This window comes from Phyllopteryx taeniolatus, chromosome 3, assembly GCF_024500385.1.
Source record: "Phyllopteryx taeniolatus isolate TA_2022b chromosome 3, UOR_Ptae_1.2, whole genome shotgun sequence".
Lineage (NCBI taxonomy): Eukaryota > Metazoa > Chordata > Actinopteri > Syngnathiformes > Syngnathidae > Phyllopteryx > Phyllopteryx taeniolatus.
The window spans coordinates 26,275,033-26,299,253 of NC_084504.1; the positions used below are offsets into that span (position 1 = coordinate 26,275,033).

Sequence of the window (24,221 nt, forward strand, 5' to 3'; positions counted from 1 at the left end):
GTCAGGGATTCGTAATTGGGTGTGACGTAAAAACATTAGGTACACTTGCATGAGCTGAGGAAAGGCAAAGCAAAAATGCTCAAAATATACAAAGAAAAATCTCCAAAAATATAAAACTGTGACAGGAAAACTCCAAACAGGAAAAAAAAAAATACACAAATATTATGAGAAAAACACAAAAAAATTAGGGTAAAATGCAAAAGATATAATAGTTTCTGATCACAAATAGCCACATTTTAGAAAACAGTAACAGACAAAAAAAATTACAAAAATATTAACAGTAAAAATGCTGAAATATGACAAAACCACAACATTTTTAGGGAAAAATACAAACATGTTTGGAGAAAAAAAAAGAAAGTTTTAGGACAATAATGCAAAAATTCTAGGAACAAAATTCAAAATATCAGATAGAAATATTAGACAAAAGAATATAATGAAAAAACTTGACCCATAAACTAAAAAAATATATTCGAACAAAAATACACAAATATTAGATGACAAAATACAAACAGTTTAGGAAAATACAAAAACATATTTTAGAGGAAAAAAAGCCAATATTTTTGGGAATAAAAATACATAATCAAAATATGACACAAAAAATACAAGCTGTTAGATGAATAATACACAGATTGGAAAGAAAAGACAAATATTGGAAACAATACTAAAACATGATGCAAAATTATAAAAAAATGAAAAAACCCAAAAATGTTTATTGAAAAAACAAAAGCTTACAAAAACAACCAAAATAAAATTTGAAAACATATATTAGACGAAAGACGCTATCGCATGAATTTCAATTAAAAAAATATTGTCATCATCTAGGCCACTTTTCATTGTGTTTTGTAGCACCGCAGAATATGCGTCTGATGTCTTCTTCGCTGTCTGATTTAAAATTTCGTCACGACTTATCGGGAAACTATAAACCATTTCAACCCTATTCATTAGGTAGACCTAATGCCTAATCAGGCAATTACAATTAAAATTAGCTCCAGAATAGGCAAAAAAATGTCTTTTAGTAACTCTGAATGGGGAAATGATTTTATTTTGGACTAGAAGGCGTCTTGTGTTTGGGTAACATCACTTGATGGGAGTGAGGACGTTAACACACCCACCATCCTGTTACAGTGTATCCTGCCTGTTAAGGAGATCTGAAACAGTAACACACAAATACACAGTTTGTGTGTGATGGGGCACAAAGCAGCAGAGTTGTGTTTAAGGTTCTCAAAGGGGAAAAGCAGGAAGGAGGGACAGCAGAAAGGTCATACGATACACAGTGACTGTGTCAATATGAGACGCGTTAAGACGCCGATGAAGTTTCTTCCTTCATCTCGACACGTGAAGGCCTGGTGGCCGGCGCACTCACCTCTTTTTGAATGCCGATGACGTAAAACGTTTTCCCTTCAAACTTGAGCTTACTGACGTCAGCCCTGGAGAAAGAACACGACAAACAGGAGAGATTGAGACCGTCGAAGAAGGTGGCATTTTAATAACACCATCCATCCATTTTCGAGATAGATAAGTGGTGTAAAAAATTATGTCAATAGAAAGTAGAATAGAAAATGGGAATATTATGGACTACAGTATAATTTCCTGTTTAATTTCTTTGCTTACAGGTTTGTGAATGAGACACGATGTAAGGATATTTTTCATTACCATTTGAGAAGATGGATCCTCTTGTTTCCCTGGAAGACCACAAAACCGGTCGCTGTGAACCCGAGGAAGGCTGTGGAGCCAGTGAAGTCCTACACACACACACACACACACACACAGACACACACACACACACCGAAACACACGCACAAATGTCCACATGATTATCAAGCTAAGAACACAGGATACATTATCATTAAGACCCAATGGACTTTACACAAAGTAGTGACAACTACCTTGCATGGGTGAGGGTCAACCCCGTATGTTTCAAGGTTGTGAGCCCTTTGGAGCATGTTGAGTTCCGCTAAGGCAGCACATTGACCCCTGTGTAACAGAGAAATTATGCATTATTAAACGCACAAATCAATGCAGAGCACCTTTGGAAGATTGCATTGGCGGTCAGACACCTTGAAGTTTGACTTAGAAAGGCTAAAAGTGACATGAACAATGGTAAAGAAAACCCATCCATCCATCCATCCATTCATCCATCAGCCATCCATCCATCATCCATCCATCCAACCCTATAATGAGGACATGCGCCATAGAAAATGGATGAATAATAACATAACACTAAAAAATAACTCGTAATGCCTGCAGCATGTCAGCTATGAATAAAAAAAAAAGTGCAGAAAACAGTTCCCCCCCCCGAACATGTTTTGGCGCCGCTTCAAAGTAAACATTTTCCAGTGAAGGACTTGCTCGCCAGTCTCAAGGTCAAGTAATAAACATTTGTTACTATGCAGAGAGCAGAAAAGGCCAATCGGAAGTACGTGCGGCATCAGAAAAGCGGCGTTCTTAGCTATGTGGCGTGATTACTGTCGTTTGGGCCCGGTGGGGCAGACAAAGGGCGTTCTTGTCATCGTGTGCCCCGGCGCTGTTGACAAATGAAAGATTTGTCTTTGATGCTTAAAAGCTTCGAGTGTGACACACCTCGCAGGCTGCAGCTCAGCTATAAACAAACATACAAACACACACAAACGCATCCTGCAGGAGCGGGATAAGAGCATCTTGTGAACTCACCGTGTCTGTGCAGGGAAGACAAGGAGAGTGGAGCATTACGTTTTACTTCCCAGCCCAATATACAGCATACATTTTGTTATGTCACAGCCTGATTGAAAAATGTTTTATAATTGTACAGACAACAACCCGTCACGACAATGTGTATTCGCAGACGTTGCCTGATCGTCCTTTAGATGTTGCTACAGCTTAATTGGAGTTCACCTCTGGTAAATTCAGTTGATTGGACATGATTTGGGATGATACACACCAGTCTCTAAAATATCCAACAGTTGACTGTGTATTGTAGAGCACATACTAAGCATGAAGTCAAAAGAATAGTCTTTTGACCTGCGTGACAAGATTGTCCCCGAGGCGTAGCTCTGGGGAAGGTGCCGAGAAAATTCTGCTGCTTTGAAGTAGCTTCCACCGATGGTCACTCTATCTCCAGTGCTCCTCTGTGGGAAGAGGAGAACCTACCAGAAAGACAGTCGTCTCTCTCAGAACTCCAACAATCAGGCATGTTTGGTCAAGTGGCCAGATAGAAGCCCCTCCTAAGTAAAAGGCACATGATAGCCAGGCTGGAATCTGCCCAAAAGCACCTGAAGGACTTTCAGACACGAGAGACAAAATTCTCTGATCTGATCAGAAAACGATTGACCTATTTGGCGTGAATGTCAGACGTTATGTTTGAAGGAAACCCGCCACTGCACATCGCTAGGCCAAACCATCCTAATGCAGCAGCGGTTCTTGACCTCGGACTGGGGTGACATTTTATTTTTCGGCACAATAATAACCCGAAGCACACAGCCAAGGTAACAAAGGAGTGGCTTCGGGACTACTCCTTGAGTGGCCCAGACAGACCCCAGACTTGAAACCCACTGAACATCTCAAAAAGAGCAGCTCTCAAAATGGCAAAGGAGTGCTGCAAAGAGAAATGGGAAAAACTGAAGATACTGTTCATGTTCCAAGCTTTTGGCATCACATTTGAAAAGACCTGAGGCTGTCATTGCTGTGAATACTTACAGTATGATTGTACATTTGACTGATTTTTGCTTCACTGAGATAAAGTCTGTTGTGTGACGATTTCAGACGTTTTGTGGGACATTAGAAGCAGATTATTCCAGAAGTTCACAAGTGTAGACTTTCCGGAGCATTCACATTTCACTATAAAGTTATTGATTTTGTTGATTACGACCAAAAACAAAGCCCGCAATCCAGGATTCCAATAGAAGACCTTGTTGCCGTGAGGCGACAGTGACATTTATATCCAACACAGTGTCGAAAAAACAAATTCCTGATTCCGCCACCAGTTTTTACATGCCTTTAATCATATTTCACACCAGCTATAAATAGATTCTTCCCCCCAGTTCCAACCATCCAAGTCACTTAAGCTGTTCTTTTCATCATCTTCAAGTCTATTCTCCCATTTTCGTTTAGTGCATGTAGAGCTTAAACAGCCTTTAAGAAACAAGTGACACATACATAATTTTTCTCACCTGAGCTCAGTCTTGTGTATCTCCATGATCTTCCGCTCCAGTTTGAGCGACTGTTTGGGAAAAAGCCTAAAGTCTCTGATATAGTCGGACGGATGTTCCTCTGGGTCATAGTCCGCCAGCTCGGCTGAAAGGAGACAAAATGGTCTATGACACAGGTGTCAAACTCAAGGCTCAGGAGCCAGATCTTGCCCTTTACGTCATGTTACATGGCCCGTTAAAGCTTGGCAAAAATGTTCCCTTGACTTACGTTGCAAACTAGCCCCCCCCAAAAAAAATGATAAGAATCAAGTGCAGGAGCAAACATGCAATACGATGGAGGATTTTTAACCTTTTCAGCACAGACATATTAGGTAAGGGTACCGCATGCCTCGTCTGGAAACAAATACATTACAGCTCAGCTTCTGTTGTTATGGCTTACCATATGAACAAAAAAATAACAGAATAAAAACTAGCATTGTGCAAATGAAACTTCCAGCAGCATTTAATTAAAGAGCCTCTCTCTCATGAGCTTTTCAAATGGAGCCAAAGGCACAACAAATGCGGTTATTAGTGTTTTTATAGCAAAATAATTCAGACTTCAAACTGTTACTGTTGTACTTATCTGCAGCCATCATTTCCTAAAAAAGACATGCGATTGATTTCTCAAGAATGTGAATGTTCTTGTGGATGAATGGAGAAAGATTTCCCACGAATGCACTTTGATCTTTTCCTTTTTTCTATACGATGAACCGATAATCATTAGGAAATGTAAGACACCCACACACATAATGGTCACTGTCAGTGTTTTCACCGTGGTACTATTTTACAGTATATAAACAGCACTGACACAAAATGGAGTGATGAAGTTTCTGGAGTACTATCAGACATCTGAATATTACTGATTACGTGTTTTTTTTTTTTTTTAACGCTGCCGTGATGCATAGTCCAGTTGTGCCACTGAGAGGAAAGCACTGGACTTGTGTCACTTGAACCACCAATCCAGCCTACAACACCATTCCACATTATAAAAGCTGTCATTTACATAGATTTGTATACAGTTAATAATTCTGTTTTTTTGGGAGTTCAACCATATCCAGCAGTGAATTTGTGAAGCGTGCACCACGACTACGCGGGTATTAGTGCATAACCCTGATCTGTAAACACATGAAATGTCCCAACTGTCTCTGAAATCCACTCTCAATTACACACCAGAGTAATGATGAAATCAAAGCGTCGCTTAATTAAAACTAATCCACAGCTCTGAAGTCGTCACCCTGAGGGGGGCCCTGTCCTCATTACATTGTGACAGTTGGAAGCGAGGGGACTCTGCTGTGGCTTCTGTGCTTTAATACGAGCCAATCGCAGAGCACTCGACCAGACGTGTTCACTCCAGACAGGACGGGCTTCGCTAATACCATTCCTAATCCGTGCACACATTCCTCTCAACCATGAGTATGCATTTAAGTGCAAAGTAGCGAAGGGGCTACGTGTGCCGTGTTCGATTCGTACATCTTGTAGTGTGAGTTAAATTAAGAATTGACCAGGATTCTACACATAAAAAGTGATTGTACTGTCCGGAATCAAAAACACTTTTCAGGTTTTTACGACACCTATTCCAAAAGAAAGAGCCGCCTCAACAAGGGCTAATAAGAGAAGATGAGAAAAGAATATAGACAGGAAGTTAGTGAAGTAAGAGGACTTCAAAGCTGTCAGATTGCCACATCACCGAACCCCAGTGGTTACATTTCTATTTTTTTCGATACTTATTATGCTCACATTTTTTGTGTGTGATCACATACATTTATAAAGTGTTTAAAATATGTTTAAATTTGGTTAAAACTATATACTGTATATAAAAAAGTTTTTGATATGGTCTCTCGAGAGTCTAGTCTACTGTATACTTGTGGATTTTCCCTATAGTGGGTGGGTCTGCAACATATCCCCTGTGGTGAATGAGAACTCACTGTATTTCAACTATTATTAACGTGACCTGAGCCGCCTCTGCAGTGCTCAGCACGGTGATGATATCAAGACAAATCTGACAGGTGGACACTGCAGTGGAGGCGGCGCTTCGGATGTGCAGCAAAAGAGCAAAACGCGAGCACAGATAAAGGGATGGATGTACGGCGCACACCAAGTTTGAGCTTAAATGACACCTGTGTGAATGCATACTACACTTGACTTATTCATCCAAACAGCGGCCTCACCCTGCACAATGCACGCGCCCAGATAGGCAGCTTCCGCGAAGGGACAGAGGAGACGGCCGTGGTAGACGTCTCTCTTCAGCTGCAGGTACAGCAGGTACCTGCGGACACAAGGAAGAAAAGGGAATCAAAATGCAAATCAAGATGAAATGCCATTTGCATTTTTGAAACGGATACTATTACTACTAAATTTTGTATACAACACCATACAAAGAAACCTACCTAGTATTGTCAGGCTCAAACAACCTAGAACATTTAATAAACAATCAACAAGGAAGGAAGACAAGAGATGGTTGATATACTCGCGAGGAGAACGCTAAGAGTTGTTCGCAGTTTACAAACTCCTACCGCTCTGAACACACTCTGTCGATCCCTCTCTTTTTATTTTCTTAGGGCGGTTCCTAGTTACACAACTGTTGCTGCTATAAAGTTGGGGGAGCACAGAGCAGCAACATGTAAACAGACTCACAGACAACTTCAATACACATGATACAATCAACATTATACACAATCAACATTATACTGCTAATTGCATGCTTTGAAATAGGATTAGAGTCAACATGAGATAACTTATATACTTTTATTCTGACAAGTATATACCATTTGCATTTGTTTTCAAGCTCCAGAGTGGAATATTTAAAAAAAAAAAAAAACAATGAATGATGAACTTCCGATGAACTCAAATCTGGCTAATATGAAAACATTTGCACAGCAAATGTTCAAACATTTACATTATGAGTGAAGAGAAGGCGTTGCTGTGATATGGCATGAAAGCATAGCCTTGGGGTGGCGTAACCATGGAAACGGCTTGAAATTTGAACGGCAGGCAGCGTGTCGCTTTACCGAGGAAATCAGAAACGGCAGTGGCGCAGCCAAGGGATGCATTTGCTGTCATGGTTACCTATGCGTGGCCGCCGCTAACCCGTCCATGCGCATTCGATGAAAGTGTGAAGGAACCACAAGTATGAATGTTATGACTGGTGTGCTATTTTTCCTACTTTTCCAGATAGCATACACAAAAACAAACTTTTTTTCTCTTTTGTTTTTTGGGACGTGTGAGGAAGCCCGAGTGCCCCGACAAAACCAGTGCAGCCACTGGGAGAACATGCTAACTCCAAACAGGAAGTCGGGAGCCTGGATTGGAACTCTCGCTGAGCTGTGAGGTGGATGTCCACCATGCCGCTCAGATCACGATCATATTTTGTAAATATATGTTGGCGGGAATGCTCCATGGGAGCGTTTCCCAACTTTATTGAGCCAAGGCACATTTTACATGAGAACAATCTCACGGCACACCACCAACAAAAATGTCACCAAAAAAAAGATGATTTGTAGTAAATAGATAATAATTTCCGGACCAATTAAGGGAAACTTGTTGGTTTCTCAGGCACACCTGATGATCGCTTGCAGCACGGAGGTTTGGAATCACTGCTCTAACCTATCCAGCAGGTTTGCGAGGGTCCCGACGTTCTTAGGGTAAAAATCTGGCGTCACATAGCACATGAAAACATGCTCATGCTTTCATTTGATTTTTTTATGTTTATGTTTTAAAAGTGTTTTTCATGCAAACATTTCTGTAATAATGACTTTACTAGTGCGTTAGATTAGTGACGGACTATAGCGGATTGCGATGTATGGACAAATTCGGTCACAGAAATGGAATGCTGTTCAAAACTGAGGACCCCATTTAAGTCCAATTTGTTTCTGTTCCTTGCAAAGTTTTTTTTTTCATATTTCCCTGGTTACCATGGCACCGATTACAAAGTAGGGCAGTTATTGTTTAAAGGGTACTTTTACCTTGTAAGCTCCTCTTTGATCTTCATGGGTTCGTGTGGGTAAAATTTGACTCTGAAGCACATGATGAAGGGCTGCAGAGCTGCAGAGGCACACACGACACACGACACACACACACACACACACATGAACCAATTGTGAACATTTTCTTGATACGCCTATTGGTCTTTCTTCCAGGTTTCTGTCTCTGAGATTATTGATTATTATTTGTTACATTAATGTAGCTGCTTTCCCCCCTGGAACTGGTGAATCCAAATGCATTATTCACATCACCCGTGCTCTATATCACAACCCAATTGTTCGAGGGTGCGTTTGAGGATTTTTCCGTCGTTTTTGCCTTGCCTCCGTCGCCTACTGTTTGCTCATGCGGGATTCTGTTGATGTCAATGTGTGCCATTTGAGCTTCTATACTTGCTCCATATGTAAAGTGCCTCGAGAAAACATGGCGCCAAACCCCAAGAGAGATATCCATATAATTGCCTCAATAGTTTAAACCGTGACTGTGCCACAAAATATGATCCCATAACATGTTAATGTCAAACTCATCTATAAATAAATGGCTTGCAGATTATTTGATGAAGAGAAAATACACCGGAAGTGTGCATGTACAGTACATGCAACATCCACCAACAACCCAGGCTCTTTTCCGACAGACAAAGCTTGTCACTACTTTTTGACACCAATTACTGTACAACTTTGTGATTTATACAGGGCTTTGGCAGATTTGTTTTAGAAAGAGCACAATAACGGAATAGGTGAGTTATTCAGCAAATTGCTGGGGATACGTTCTACAGCAAAAAAAACAAACAAACAAAAAACACACAAATAGGCAAATTTGTTAATAGTGAAAAGTGAATCGGTGCGGGATTACTGCATAGAAATAAAACTGAATTGCATCTTTCAATAAACTTTAAAAAAAAAAAAGCAAACATACGGAGCAGATGTTTTAATTTGGAATCTGGGCAGATTTTCCACATTAAAGGGATGATCCTCAGCGGCATTATGTCACCGGGAAAAAAAAAAAGAACCCACACATAATACATAATACATGTTAAAAAATATGAAAGCCGAAATGCTCCCACCGGCTGCTCACCCCACCCAAAAAAAAACGAGCACGTTATTGGATGAGATGTTTTTTTTTTTTTTAAAGCAGAGTTGGCACATGTATGCAAATGTGACGTCAATGTCCGAAATAAAAATAAGTCACGTCCTACTTTAGGAGACAATTCCGCCACAGGGAGAAGAAGACACGTCAGGACGACTCAATTCTTTTCGTCTTTTTCCTCTCTCTCTCTCCTTCTCTGTCAACACAGCTCCTCGTCTCAGTTTTATGGACATTCTTTCGTTCTTTCGCGACATTATCTGTCAGCGTCTCACATTTCCTCCGCCGCGATCTCATTCTCTGGCGCTCATGTTCCGCCGTTAATAGCCCCGTTGCATTATCAATATGTTGCAGAACAGGAAGAACAGCCCGACCATTAAAAGACGCCGAGAAGACGGGAAGCAAGAGAGAGACGAGCGTTCTTCCTCACAAAGCGGCCGGGGACGTTTATTTACTCAACTGCAGATAGAGGCGGCATCTATTTGGAGGGAGGCATCTATTGGGGGAAAGACCTTTACTTACTTATTTATTGATTGATTTTACACAATAGACCTTGATTTATTTATCTATTTTAGACAATTTAAAAACACCATTTACAATATACTAATATTTAAAACAAACTATTCTGAAACAAATATTTGCTTAAAGAAAAATCAGCAAAAAATTGTGAATGATGCTTAATAAATATTATTGATGCTTGATTAATTGACATAATGAATTAAGTTAAAATGAATTAAAGAATAATGATAGGCAGTGTGATACATTTCAAGTGAATGTATTGGGGAGGTCTTTATTTTTGCATATTTGGAATATGCAAATAATAATAATAATTCATTATTATTCAATAATGAATAGATTAAAAAAAATAAACGTAATGATGCTTGATGAACAACATTGCAATTGAAGTTATGTGAAGGGGAGGTGTCTATTGGGGTGGCCTTCATTTTTACACATTTATAAAATAATATTAAACAACATTATATCAACGTTTTTAAAAAGAGTTCATATGGTCAGTATTAATAATGCTTAATTAACATTGTTACAATGTATGTCAAGTAAACGATGTGTGTTTATTAGGGGGAGGTCTTTATTTTTACACATTTTAAATATAATATAAAACAATACTATTAAGACATTTAAAAAAATAAAATTATTAAACATATTATTAGATAGTATGACATGCTTCACCAATAAATAATGATGCTTTATTGACCTAATGATTTGTTACAATGTACAGTATGTCAGTATGTCGTTTACAAGAGGATGCCTAGATAGAGAGAGAGAGAGAGAGAGAGAGAGCGAGAGAGCGAGAGGGATGGATAGATGGATAGATGGATAGATAGATAGATAGATGGATGGATGGATGGATGGATGGATGGATGGATGGATGGATGGATAGATAGATAGATAGACTTACACTTCATTTGTCGAACCACAGCTTTATTCGGCTCCAGCCAGTGCTTTAAAAGAATAACAAAAAGACCTAAGTTAAATATTAAGGTTGCGTTATTACGCGCTGTTAAATATTAAGCACTCTGAAACTCAATTCTAAAACTCATCGTTAACATTAAAAACAATCCAAAGCTCTTCCTAATTGAGATGAAATATCGCCTCAACAACTTTTGTGCATAATTTTAGCCAATGATGTATCACACTTGGCAATGCTGTGCCTTTTTGATGTATTATAGGAGAGCACTGCTATTATATATATATATACACATATACACGCACACACACACACGCTTATTATTCTTATCCTGCTGTGAGCTAAAATAAAAATGTCAACAGTATTGGTTACATGTCTTTTCTGCACATGCACATGTCGGGTACATTATTTTTAAAGGCTAACGTTGGCATACGAGTGTGTGATGTTTACCCTCTGTTTCTCAGGATCCACATAGCGAATACCAAAGTAGTCCTTCTCGAGGAGGTTGTAGTGATTGCACACACGCTCGAACAGGAACTGGCCTTTGGTGTCTCTCTAGAAAGAAAATACAAATACTGTAAATAACCTTTGAATGTATTGTGCTTTTTACAATAGAAAACACTTACCAGGTGTCTTGAAAATACCCAAGGATTAAGAATGACATATTTTTACAGCACATTTCTTGCCATGGTGAAATGGTGTGTCAATTAATGTCGCCATGTGGCGCTTGACATCGCCAAACACCGAACAAGGCCGGTCTTCCTACCTGCCTTACCTACCTACCTCCCTACCTCCCTACCTCCCTACCTCCCTATTCTTTGTACCGAGTGTGGAATCAGTTCATGAAGTGACTCCATTCAGTAGGGTCACGTAAACTAGTCGTCGGTTTGAACGAGTCGTTCGTGAAAGAACCAACACCACTCGAGCCCTATCTACCGCTCTGCTCCAAAAAGAAAAACAAAATGTCAAATGCTTGGTTACGCAAATGCGCAGTCACACACTTGAATCTGGTGCAAAATTGCACGAAAATAAAATACAGCTGAAAACTGTACGCAGGATGAACAAAAATGTACAGGTGCTGTGCTTTAGTACTAGTTGTTATGAAACTGCTTTTGCATGCCAGAGGTCCACAGCGGGGGCATGAACGTGTCAGGTGCGAGCATGAGGGTCGTATTTCACCACGCTCACGGGGCCTGGCAACGTGGGCTCAAGACTGCCGCTGACTTCCTAAATAGAAGTTCTTTTTGGCTTTGCACCCAAAAGCTTCCTATCAAAGCTAACAAATCCCATAGAATCCAACTCTCTTCTTTTGCTTGGCTGCTTTGTACTCCCAGCCAACAATTCCCTGTTGGCTTCAACTCTGCCGTTGCAGTTTTACGATTGTAAATATCATAATAATAAGAAGAAAAGCATCAGCAGCTTTGCAGTGCAGATGCATTAGCTGAGGTAAAGCAGTGCCAGTAAATACAGGCCGGATGTTCAGTCCATAAAGGCGAAGCAGACACACACACGGTGATCAATGAACACTCTGCTTCTCAGTCAATAGCTACTCATCATGTACAGTGCTAACACACACACACGCACACACACACACGCACACACACACACACACACACATCGACCAATGGAGATACTTGTTTAAAACACAATCCTAACAGTCCATGCAAGACAACACGTCTCACTAAATCCAAATCATCTCACCGTGGATTTAGGAGGTGATTAGGATGAAAATTGGGAGCGGTGTCCATTTTTCCTATGGCTCTATAGCATGATACATATTTTTCTGCAAAATCAGTCAATAATAAGCCCTGACACTGCCATTTTGTCACATCATGTGTCCCCCCTCAAGTCCTATAGCGATCAGTGTAGGGAGCGTGTCCTCTAACTGCTCAATAACCTGCTGATGGAGGTTGAATTTGTGCTCAGTTAAGCAGGACTGATTGATTTGAGTCCTGCGGGCATTCGCTGAGATTTACTCGCTCACCGGGACACGCACTCACACAAATACACGTCAAAACAAAACAAAAACACACGCACAGCTTGAGCGCTCCTTTTCTTTTCTTTTCATGCATTTGTATTGCGGGAGAGCTTCATAAAGATAAAGTTGATTTCAAATGCAAATGTTACCCGTTAATTGAAGACTCTAAATTGCCCTTAGGTGTGAATGTGAGTGCGTATGGTTGTTTGTTTATATGTGCCCTGCGATTGGCTGGCGACCAGTTCAGGGTGTAGCCCGCCTCCTGCCCGATGATAGCTGGGATAGGCTCCGGCACTCCCGCGATCCTTGTGAGGTTAAGCGGGTCAGAAAATGGATAGATGGATGGATGGAGTTCTAGATTGTGCAGTTGTACCTAATGAACTGTCTCTGTTCACATTCGTGTATTTTTACTTGCACGTGTCCATCCTCATTCCTGTCTGGACTTTTTTTCCCCTCGTGACAAAGCGTGTTATGGAGCCATGAAATCAGAAAAAAAGAGGAAAGGCAACCACACGAACGTTGCCAGGAAGGACGCAGACGGATCATGGAGTCACACTCATCCTCGTCCCCGGGGCAGACACTGGAGGACAGACAACAGAGGCGGCGTGAGAGGCCAAACACCACTAGAGGACAGAGACGGCGCTAAATAAAGACGACGCTTGACTCACAGAGGGAGATGGAGACTCAGCGTCTATGTCATGTCTGACAAGAGGAAGGATTTTTTTTTTTTTGTTATATTGTCAAAGGCCCGGATATTAAAAATTAACCTGGTCAGTCTCTACATGAGCTTCACTTAATGATGGCAAAGTGCCCTGTATTCTACTTCACATACACACGCTCCAATAGAAACCTCACAGAGTGGCTTCAGTTTAACAGGAGCAAAGTACACTGCAGCGTGTGTTTGTGTGTGCGCGCGTGTGTGTGCCCGACAAGCTTTGTGCAGCCAGCCACGTCCAGACGTCAAGCGATATAAAATAAAAGCACTTATGCCATCAAATATTCATTCCTGTGTCCGTCCTAAATCCGCAAAAACTCAAAAAACATCAAGTATTCATGCTGGAACATGACCTCCAACCACACCGTACTTGCAGTACAAAGTCACTTAGGGCAGTTTTTAGACAAGAAGTGAATAATAAGAAAGAAATTCACTGAAAATCCAAGTGAAAATTGTTAGCTTGGAATAATGAATGGCCCCTATGACCCCCAGGTGAAACAATGAAAATACAATTGAAGCGTTCCGTAGTCCAGTGTTTCCCAAACTTTATACGACAACTCATCACGATGTCACACGTTCTTCCAGGTGGCAAAAGCTCAAGCGTTCAAACCCTTCCATGTCATTTGACCAAAGTGACCAATTGAGAATAAAGTGTAAATGGCTGAAAATGATGATTTTCTTTTTGCAAAGTGGTAAGTGAAGTCTCATATTCACAACAGCAGTCGCGTTGTCTACTTTCAACAGTTAAGTTGATTCAAAAATCACACACAGTTAAGAGGGTCAGTGAGGGATTGGCTAATTAATTCAGGAGATAGCAATAAATGAAATGCCTTAGCCTTGGTCACAGTACTGTAGATGCAGCCTAAAGGCTAGCATAGTAGCATAATTTGTAAATGAGCCTCAGCCTAGCCTAACATTGAGTGGTTCTTTTAATAACTGATTTTGTTTGAATTACATTATGTTAGGCTATGGTAAAACTCTTTTTAATTATAATAGAAATTTATTTAAGAAACGTCTGAACATTTTAAATAAATAATTCACGAGATAACAATAATAGAAATGCCCTAGCTTTGGTCATCGTACTGTAGACGTAGCCTAAAGGCTAGCATAGTAGCATAATCTGTAAATGAGCCTCAACCTAGCCTATCATTGAGTGCTTCTTTTGGTGACTAATGTTGTTTGAATTACATTGTGTTTGGCTATGGTAAAATTTTTATTAACGGTACTGACAGGTTTTTTTTTTTAGAAACATTTCTACATTAGCTTAAAAATGTATTCTTAAAAAAATGTCAGTACAGGTAATAAAATAAAATTTAAAAAAGTATAAAAATAAATATATACTGTTTATATTGTACAAAGTAGCCAGGACGTGTTTTTTTTTTTTTTTTTTGCGATGCAACCGCAAAATGGAAGTAAAGTCGATTTTATGTTATCACAAAAAAAAGCCAAAGAAAAACAAAACAGATTGGGCAGAGGTCTCACCAGATAGGCCACAGTTGCGTGTAATGACGGTAAATTATTGCATATTTGATGAAACATTTTCTATAGATCATAAAGTTGTCACAACAGTGTTCATTTGATTACCACAAATCCAGGCACTAGGACCCTGGGTCGAGTGTCCCACTTAAAGGGCCGGTGTTGTTTAATTAATAAGAATGTCAGCTCAATTATGACTGGTCTTTATCCACTTTAGTCGTTTCTTATCATGGCACGGGTCAGCTAATTGGCTCAACGTGAAGCTGAAATGTCATCAATTATAAAGACAGAGCAGGGTTGAGGAGGGTGCAGCCGAGGTGGGGTTGGGTGGGTGTTTGGGGTTTACGGGACTTGAAACATGTTGCTCATCAATGTGGGTAAACAGAGATTTAGAACACACGAGGAACAATTCATTTAGTTCTTAATGTCAAGTGTATAACTCATCTAATGTTGACTTTTCTCTTCTTGTTAATGCGCACGATCATTCTAATATACAGTATATACACAGCTCCTTTTAACATTGATATTTTGTTTTAGTGTCGAAGAAACGTCAATTGGGTGCTTTTGGTGTTCTCTTGGCAGAATGTGAGGTGGAATCACTGCCGATTTGTGCCTAAATGGATCAGAGTGCTTTTTTGTTTTGTCCTCTTCTACTTGAGCGAACTCTTCATCTTTACCATGTTTTGCTGCAGCATCGTCTCTCTTTCTACAGATGTAATATAATGTCCCCTGGTGGCCGAGACGCCCACACCAGAAGGAGTAGCACGATGTCCATTGAATTCAAGCAAAAAAAAAAATATTCTATTTGATTGTGTTATTACAGTACATTTTTATACAGTACATTACTACAAAGCTACAGCGTTTTGTTTTTGTTTTAAACTAAATCCCGTCAACACTTAGCAGTACAATGGATTTGATCTTTGTGTCTGTTACATACTTTTTTGAGCCAAAAAGCCCTCGCCTTCTAAATTTATTTCCGCTGAGCATAGAGAACGGGGTATTTAGAAAAACGTTGGAAGCAAATTTTGCTATAAAGCACACATCAATGCTCATTTGAGCCACCCACCATTTTATAGAACTTAAAAGTATCCCTCACATTATATGTGCTAATTTTTCTGGCAGTAAAAGCGTTCTTTTTTTTTTTTCTTATGAAGAATATTTAACTGCACTGACTTGAGTTTGTCAAGTCGAAGTGGGTCACTCGCTGGTGTTTGGACCATTTGAAAAGATTAGAGTCCAGCCGGGGATGCAGGATGCAAATCGTCCTCTGAGGCGACACGCTGAAGACTTCAGGAGCCAAGCGCCAGGCTGATATTATGGGATGCAGCCTATCCACATAAATAGAATAGCCTTGGAAATGACCGACGATTACCTCCAAAGGTAAGAAAATATGGAGACGATCCCTCTATAAATGCTAACGGCTTCCATTCTTCTGGGAAGAGCGTCGGTGGGAATTTGGGCCCGACTAATCTGAGTTCATGGCGTCAAAAGGCAAAGTGATTATTACAAAATCCTCGTACAATGAGGTCAATACAGCTTACTGTCGTGCCAATTACAGAAGCCATAAAGCCGGCCTTCCGAGAGACACGTGGCTGCTGGGGAAAAAACAGCAAAAAAAAAAAACGTGGCGTATTGAGCGCATCAGGAGGAACTAGTGGCAATAACGTCCAACAATGGAGGAGAATGTGAAAGTGCCTATGGGGTTGTTGGTCATTTTATTCAAGTGGAGACTCAGGGCAGCAAAGTCGAGACTGTGGGACATAGCACTGACAATAGACAATTAAAAAAAAAAAAAAGAAATTATAATAATAGTGGTAATAAAGTCACATAACTATGGAGATAAAATAGTATATTTAGCATTTTTATGCGGGGGAAAAAGAGCAACACTTTCAGATATATTATAATTTCTCTCCCAAAAACCAAACTTTTGTCACATTATGACCATTTTATTTTCTTAACTTGATGACATTAATCTTGTACTTTTACTGCTTGTTTAATTTACAAACATTATATTTTGTTGACAGATTCCACACACCAGTATTTTATCATCCCAAAAATTAATAAGTAGACACAACATTTATATTTACATTTTAAAGGTAATATTACAAGAAAAAAATATAATATGGGGAAATTAATTAAAAGAAAAAAGGCTGTATAGTGGTCAACTTATTTTTACACTTGTATGATGGATAACAATGGTAAAATGCAAAAATGCATGTTGCCTTTTTAAAGGTTTTATGATGAGCAGAGATCCCATTTTTTGCTTATGGGAAAATGGTTTGAAATTCAAACAGGGGAAAAAAAACGAGAATCTTGGAACCGAAGTTCTTCCACACCAAACTCAATCCAAACATGACTTTATAGATCTTGCTTGATTTAAAAGATTTTTATCCAGAAAAAAAGCATGTTGCTTCACGCCAAAAAAGTCATTTATTTCTTCATGTTGGATACAAGGAACATTTGGAGGACCATTGAGTGCTTGGACCGCGAGAGCTATTGTCTAAATTTTATTCTGGGGCCAAAAGAAGACCCTGCTGCTGGGAGGGGGGGGTCATACTTGCGAGGGGTCCAGGAACTATTGAGGTGGGGTCTGCAGATCTGAACATATCTGACTGGGTTTCAGTTACAATAACTACAAGAACCGAGAGCAAAAAAAAAAAAAAAACAAAAAAAAAAAAAAAAAAACAGGAACTTCAGGCGGATATGTTGATTTGTGTAGTCCAACACTGACTATCGGTTGCATCTTGGCTCTTCTCTGGCAGGGGGTTCTTTGTCATGTGACACAGTGACTGTGATGTGACCTTGTTCCTGCGCGAGAGAGGTAAATTACCTCATCATCTCTTGGAATACCAGATGAACACACACACACGTACAGAGTGGAGTGGGGCGGGTACAAATGCATGCACGCTGAGAGTGAGTTCATGGCTGGGCACACCGGCTAATAAGCTTCGAGTTAGGGCCATAAATTATCCATTTATGGGGCTGGACCAGTTTCTATTCTAATGGAGAGCCATCAATGCCTCTTGCACTGCTCGCCACCACGCAAAAGTGCACACACAGACACACACACACACACACACGAGAAAGAGAGAGAGAAGTGGGAGATTGTAGCAGCAACGCCACTATTGTGATTGGCTGCATGGCTGTCTTATCTTCAGACCACAGCATGTTTGCGGAAAACAGAATCCATGAGAAAATCCACAGAAAAAAGCCCCTTAGTGTGTGTGCGTGTTTGCGTTTGCGTGTACATTTGAAACACATCCCATAAAAGATATTATGTGTTCTTATAATACAAAAATAAACATAATAGTTGTTACAGCCTTTGTGTAATACACTTCCTGTAAATGATGGCGCTTCTTTTTGGGACACTGTTCTGGAAAGGCAATTTTCCACCTTCGGGGTAGTAGTTGAAGCTTGTTTTACACTGCCTGTGAATGTCGACAGGTTCTGCTTGCTTTGTGTCTTTGCCATTTAAACAGAACAGCAACACGGCGGGGACAGGGTCAACCTGGACATTTTCCGCCTTCCTCGGTAGTGTCAGAGGCCTTTTTTCAGGTGGATTTCCTGTACAAATGGCATCAACAGAAAATGAGGAGAAAATGGCTAATTTCCCACTCGAGGGGAGTATCAAGACTCTTTTTACACGGCCTGTAAAAGTCTGCATTTTATTCCTTTTCGCCCCATGTCACCGTGATGTATAAACGGGGCAGACAAACTCAACCCAGCAATTTTCCGCCTTCTGAGGCGCCTGTAAATGTCTGCAAATTTCCCCCTTTAGCGGTACTATCAGAAGCTCTTTTTACTGCGTCACTGTCAACCTGGCAATTTTCCACCTTCGAAGGTAGTATCGCAGCTGTAACAGAGCCATAAGGATGCTTGTGTTAATGGGTATTAGAACCTGCACTAAAACCAGACATTATACTGCGACAACTCTCAGTATGATGCAGTACACTTGTACACAAACTACAAGCACAATAACCAACACATTGCAAAAAGAATACCTCTACTGAGCATTATTTTTTTCTTTTGTATTGGCAGTATCTTTGGTAGAGTTCTTGTAATTGCTCCTATTGGTGTACCAAATGTGGCACCACTGTACAAATATTGTCATTTAGAGCATTTATTTGCAAAAAAAAAAAAAAAAAAGAAAGAAAGAAAGAAAAGAAAAATGGTCAAAATAACAAAAAAGGTCCAGTGTTTTTTTTTCTTTTGGTCTCTTAATTTTTCCGGACCTGCATATGTGATGGTATGTATTCCAGCCTTCTACTGTATAACCCTTTACTCATACCTTTTATAATGCAATCTCAATGCAAAAGTAGAAATCCGAAAATAGATTACACCTCTTGAGTTGATGACCATCAAAGAGACGGGAATAGAAACTGCCCAGCTATTTTTAACTCCAAACAAGTCCGAGAACCGCGTCGCTGCTGCATATGCTATCTTTGTAACAGTCTGACACACACACACACACACACACACACGCACGCACGCACGCACCCACGCACGTCTCATAAAAGGCAAATGATGACTGAAAACGATCCCAACATATTGATGTTGTATTGATAAGGTGACCTGCAGGAGGCCTGCAACCCACTAATTATAGGCTCTTTACTGTACAATATAATTTGTAAATTCATCTATCTACTCATAACGTTACTTGTAAGAACAACTGTGCTCAAGAACAGTCCGCTTAGTCGTTCACAAGCACATACGTACACGCATCATAGACGAGACGTTTAATTGGGTATCTGGTTGGTCACTGACCTCATTTCAATTGTATTACATGCTAATGTAATCATTTTATGAATATTGTCTTGAAAATAAAATGTCCCTCATTATTTTAGACATTTTCTCTCGTAATTCGTACAATTTTTGTTTTTAGTGTAATAAGACATGAAAAATGTTTTAATAGCTCGGCAATAATATCCTAAACAGCTATTTTTTTTTTAAATCATGAATTGTTGTTTAACTATTGTTATTATTAACTTGTATTATTTGATTTTTCAATTCACTTAATTATTATTCAATTATAATTCCCTAAAGAATTATATGACATCACGCTAGAGAATAGGATCGGTTACATTTACATTTGTATAAGAACTTTGTATTGTAATTTTATGAATATTTCTCTTTTTCTTGAAAAATATGGGTTTTTTCCCCCAAAATGTAAATACTTTTATGGTAACATTACAATTTTTTTCACGTAACCTTTCTCTTAATATTTGCACTTCACTTTCCTTTTCCCGGAGGCCTTAAAACCACAGAATAAAGGCAATATATTCTATACACATGTTCTGTGTATCTATTTTCCCATCATATTAAAAGTAATATTTGGATTATAATATTATTCTTTTCCAAAGTAAAGTCAAAATATGAGCATAAATGTTTGTGTAAAAAATCTGCACATTTACACTTCAAAATCTGTATTTTATGCAATAGACAATTTACGACAATGACATCATTGTAATCTGGCAGTAATACATCATTTGCGTGTCATTTTAATAGTTTTTTTCCCCTTATCAGTGTGATCCAAACACTTCGGACTCAACAACCAAGCAGACTGACTCACACTAAGCCTCAAAGTTGCAGTATTGCAGTATCGTCTCATGATGTGACAACAAAGGCAAAAGTGTTTGGGCACGCTGGTACCGGAATGCATGAGATAATGCAGAAGACGCTCTGCTAGGATACGTGGTGGTCATCATGTCTTTATCTAACGCACACCCAGACCCGCCGGCCACGCAAAAGCATCTCCGAAGGCTGTCGGCCGCATGAGGAACACTGATCTCTCTTAATTATACATGATGTGTCACAGACACGCCGGGAGAACGAGACCGAGAGAGCAGAGGAACAAAAAAAAAAAAAAAAGATATGAAGAGCGAGAGACAGAGAGAGTATGGGAGGGGTCAAGGAAGCGAGAGAGGGATGGAATAAAGATGGGAGGAAGAAGGGGAAGCATGCATCTGCAGGGAAGAGGTGAGGTCAACTGTGTACTGATGTCCACTTGTCTCTCCTGTCGTACCTCTGGAGTGTGTTGCATGACTGCAATACACCAAACACACACACGAGTATATACGTATACTACGGCTGCATTCCGGGCTGCTAGGAAATATCCCACTCTGAACTTAAAGGGGACATATTACGGATAGTTGACCTTTTATTTGCCTGTATGCAAATAGTTGGGTCTCTGGAGTGCCTGCCCACCCGCCAAAATGTCAAATGAAAATAAATAATAATTCTTCTGTTGGCTGCCTTTTTCTGAAAAAGCGTGAGCAAGTCACGGTCGCAGTGGGGCTAAGTCACTGAGATTCCCTTGCCCATGATATGATCATGCAGGCTGGGTGAAGATCCAGAACCACTTTCAAGCCACAACACTGTCTGAAAACATCATCATGCTCAAACACTCATATCTCCCACGGGTGTAAGCAGAGCTGCTTTGAGTTTTGTTGAAAGCACAGATTAGCATTTGCTCACAATCTTAGCCTCTGATTGATTGGTGACGTTGTCGATGGATTGGGTATTTGCGCTACGTACACTGCGTGTGCAAACACGCGCTGTAGTGTATGAACTGCTGCCTGTTGTCTTTATGGCCGCTCATTAAATTACGCTTTTATGCCACACAACAATTCAGCTTGGCATCTGCAATACGTGTGCCCCGACTGACCCACGTTATGGAAAGAAAGGAGAAATTAAGACAGTGACAAGAAAGAAAGGTGCTGCTGCCGTTGTGAGTGAGTGAGTGAGTGAGTGAGTGAGAGCAGGACAAGGCAGAGGGGGTCATAAAATATGCACAGCGGAACACAGAACAAGCACACAGCACAATGGCAACACAAAAGAACACTCCGGAAAAGAGGAAAAAAGAAAAGAAGAGAAATAAAAAGCAGTCAGCTAGAAATATCAGCCCATTTCCTTTCCTTGATGTCGAATCCCTCTAAAGTTGCACAAAACTTACTTTTTTTTTTTTTTTTTAAACTGGAGCAAGGGGTGTTAATAAGGTAACTGTAAGCTGAGTTAAGAAGACATTATGGATTTTCTTTCACAATTTGAAACTGTTACAAAGTGTCTCACTAAAAGGTCTCTGACATGCTTTGGTCAAAGTACACAAAGACGACAGAGGTAGAATTACAGCACACTTTATATCCACTTGTTACACTCTGGTTCAAACCACTCGGTTACGAGGGGGCGACTTACCCAGAAATACCCAGTATGGATTTCAGTACCATGACTACCGGGGTCCAAGCGAGGAAATTGGGATGGAGCGAGTGGATACTCGTGGTTTTGGGCGACTATTTTTCAAAACAGAAACTAGCAACAAATCTAGTGAGTTATTGGAGACTTCGGGATACTCGGAATCTCCGTCCAGATCAGGAGATGTTCACCTTTCCATCTCAGGACTGCAAATGAATGCCGATTGCGCAAAGCAACAAGTGGCTAATTTGACTATAGGCGGGTAACAGAGACCCAACTATTTTTACACAAGCAAATCACCTTTAGTCATATTTGTTAAAAGTGCAAGTACATGAGTAAAATGATCTGTTAAAAACTCAGGAATTAGCAAGATTTCTGCTCGATGCGTAAGTTTACGAACTCTTTTTGATTTTCAATTATTAACATTTAGCATGTTACAGTAACACTCCACTACAAATAAGTCATGCTACCGATGTAGCAGCTGTCGCTGACGTCAGCTTGTTTACAGTGCCAATGCTAGCTTAGTATTGCTAGCCCTGCTAACTTTTTGAAGCTGGCCATACATTCTCTGTGACTATTGATCACGATTACGCACTTTGATACTATCAGTTTTTGTTTTGGAGGACAGGACAAGATAGAACAGGACAAGGACAGGAGAAGAAGCATGCAGGACCAGGGTCGTGAACCGGCTGTGCAACTGAAGTGCGGTGGCATTAATTGTAAATTACAGGACGAGAGTATAAGTGAGGCGATACACAAGCGATTTGCAGTTTCATGAGTTATTTGTTGCAGTAAGGCGTGTGTGCCTGCGGATACATGCAAGTGAATTGATACTGTTTTACATGCACAAAGACTGACAGAAGTGTCCTGTAATTGCTGTGGCCGCACCGCGGCGGCTGAGGACCCCACCCAATCAATCGAGGGGCGGGATCGGGCCCAGGGGTCCACCGGAGAGCAGCCCGGAGGACGGGACACGTCCCACACAGGGCGGTCCGCCGGCCCCACCGAGGCGCCCCGACAACCGGCCACCCAGCGGGGGCCGCAGGGACCCAATGCCAACCACCCACGTCTTGTTATGCCACACCTGTGACGTGAATGGATTATCTCGGCAAAGGAGAAGAATTTAGACAGATTTGTGACAAATATTTGGGAGAAATAGGCCGTTTTTTAATATAGAGAAAGTGTTAGATCTTTTGAGTTTAGCTCATGGAAAATGGGATTAAGACAAAAGTGTTGCATTTATATTTTTCGTAATCTATATTTTTATACATGCATAATTCCCTGAGCGTGTCAGTCAAAAGTGAACAAATAAGATTGTGCATGTATTTTCTGGATTGAGATCTAAACAATAAACATTATGTGCACACGCAGACGTTCGGACTTCTGGACCATGCACTTCGACTGATGGCAGCCCGTAATAATAATATTTATCCTAATATTTATAAGCCACGATGACTAGCATCAGCTCCACCACACCCATGGAACTCCATCTTTCTTTGCTGCTCTCAGAGGCAAACTTCCCATCTAACTTCTCTCCCCACACATGCATATAAGCACTAACAGGAAATGTTCTGCCACGTTTTTGTTGTTGTTGTTATTTATTTATTTATTTTATTTTTTTGTTGATGTAATTTTGCATTTTGGAGCCTGTGGATTAAACGTTATGTAAAACTACACCGGCACGCATCGAGCATGTGTTGTACTGTATCCCTCGACGTGCTCTACCCATTGCGATGACGCCTCCCTACCTGGATGCTGCAGGAGATCTCAGAGTCGTCCAGCAGGCGGATGGTGCACGGGATCTGGTGGTGGTTCTCCAAGGAGCGGATGCTGGGGCTGCGGAAGCGGAGCATTTTCATCCTCGTGTGAGGCTCCGACGGCAAGCTCCACGCGGCATGTCAGCGCATCGGAGGCCGGGATGGATGGATGGACGGATGCAGGAGGAGGAGGAGGAGGAGGAGGAGGATGGACAGATGGAGCATGTCCGCTGCCCACAGCTGCGGCACAGACAGCATGGAGTCAGTCTCTTTCTCTCTCTCGCTGTAGATCCAATTTAAAGGGCCCCTGCCCACAATATGATGTCATTAGGAATGTGTGATGTCACACTGACGTGTTCAGTAGAAATGGCCAAATACCTCGGGCAATTATCTGTTCCACCAGCCACTTTATTAGGTACAGACGAATGAACTGTAATAAGAAACTGTATGGGGAAAA

The 24,221-nt window shown here is 40.5% G+C and overlaps 1 protein-coding gene across 1 annotated transcript; it reads right to left on the reverse strand.

Annotated features, from left to right (window-relative positions):
* Window positions 1-456: 456 nt before the first annotated feature.
* frmd3 (FERM domain containing 3) lies at window positions 457-24,081 on the reverse strand. Its single transcript, XM_061767930.1, has 10 exons — window positions 23,756-24,081; window positions 11,101-11,205; window positions 10,642-10,684; window positions 8,126-8,204; window positions 6,332-6,429; window positions 4,146-4,269; window positions 1,887-1,974; window positions 1,654-1,742; window positions 1,364-1,427; window positions 457-1,148 (listed from the first exon to the last, which is right to left on the reverse strand). The coding sequence occupies exons 1-10, from the start codon at window positions 23,864-23,866 to the stop codon at window positions 1,050-1,052; spliced, it is 900 nt and encodes a 299-aa protein (XP_061623914.1). The 5' UTR covers window positions 23,867-24,081; the 3' UTR covers window positions 457-1,049.
* Window positions 24,082-24,221: the final 140 nt, after the last annotated feature.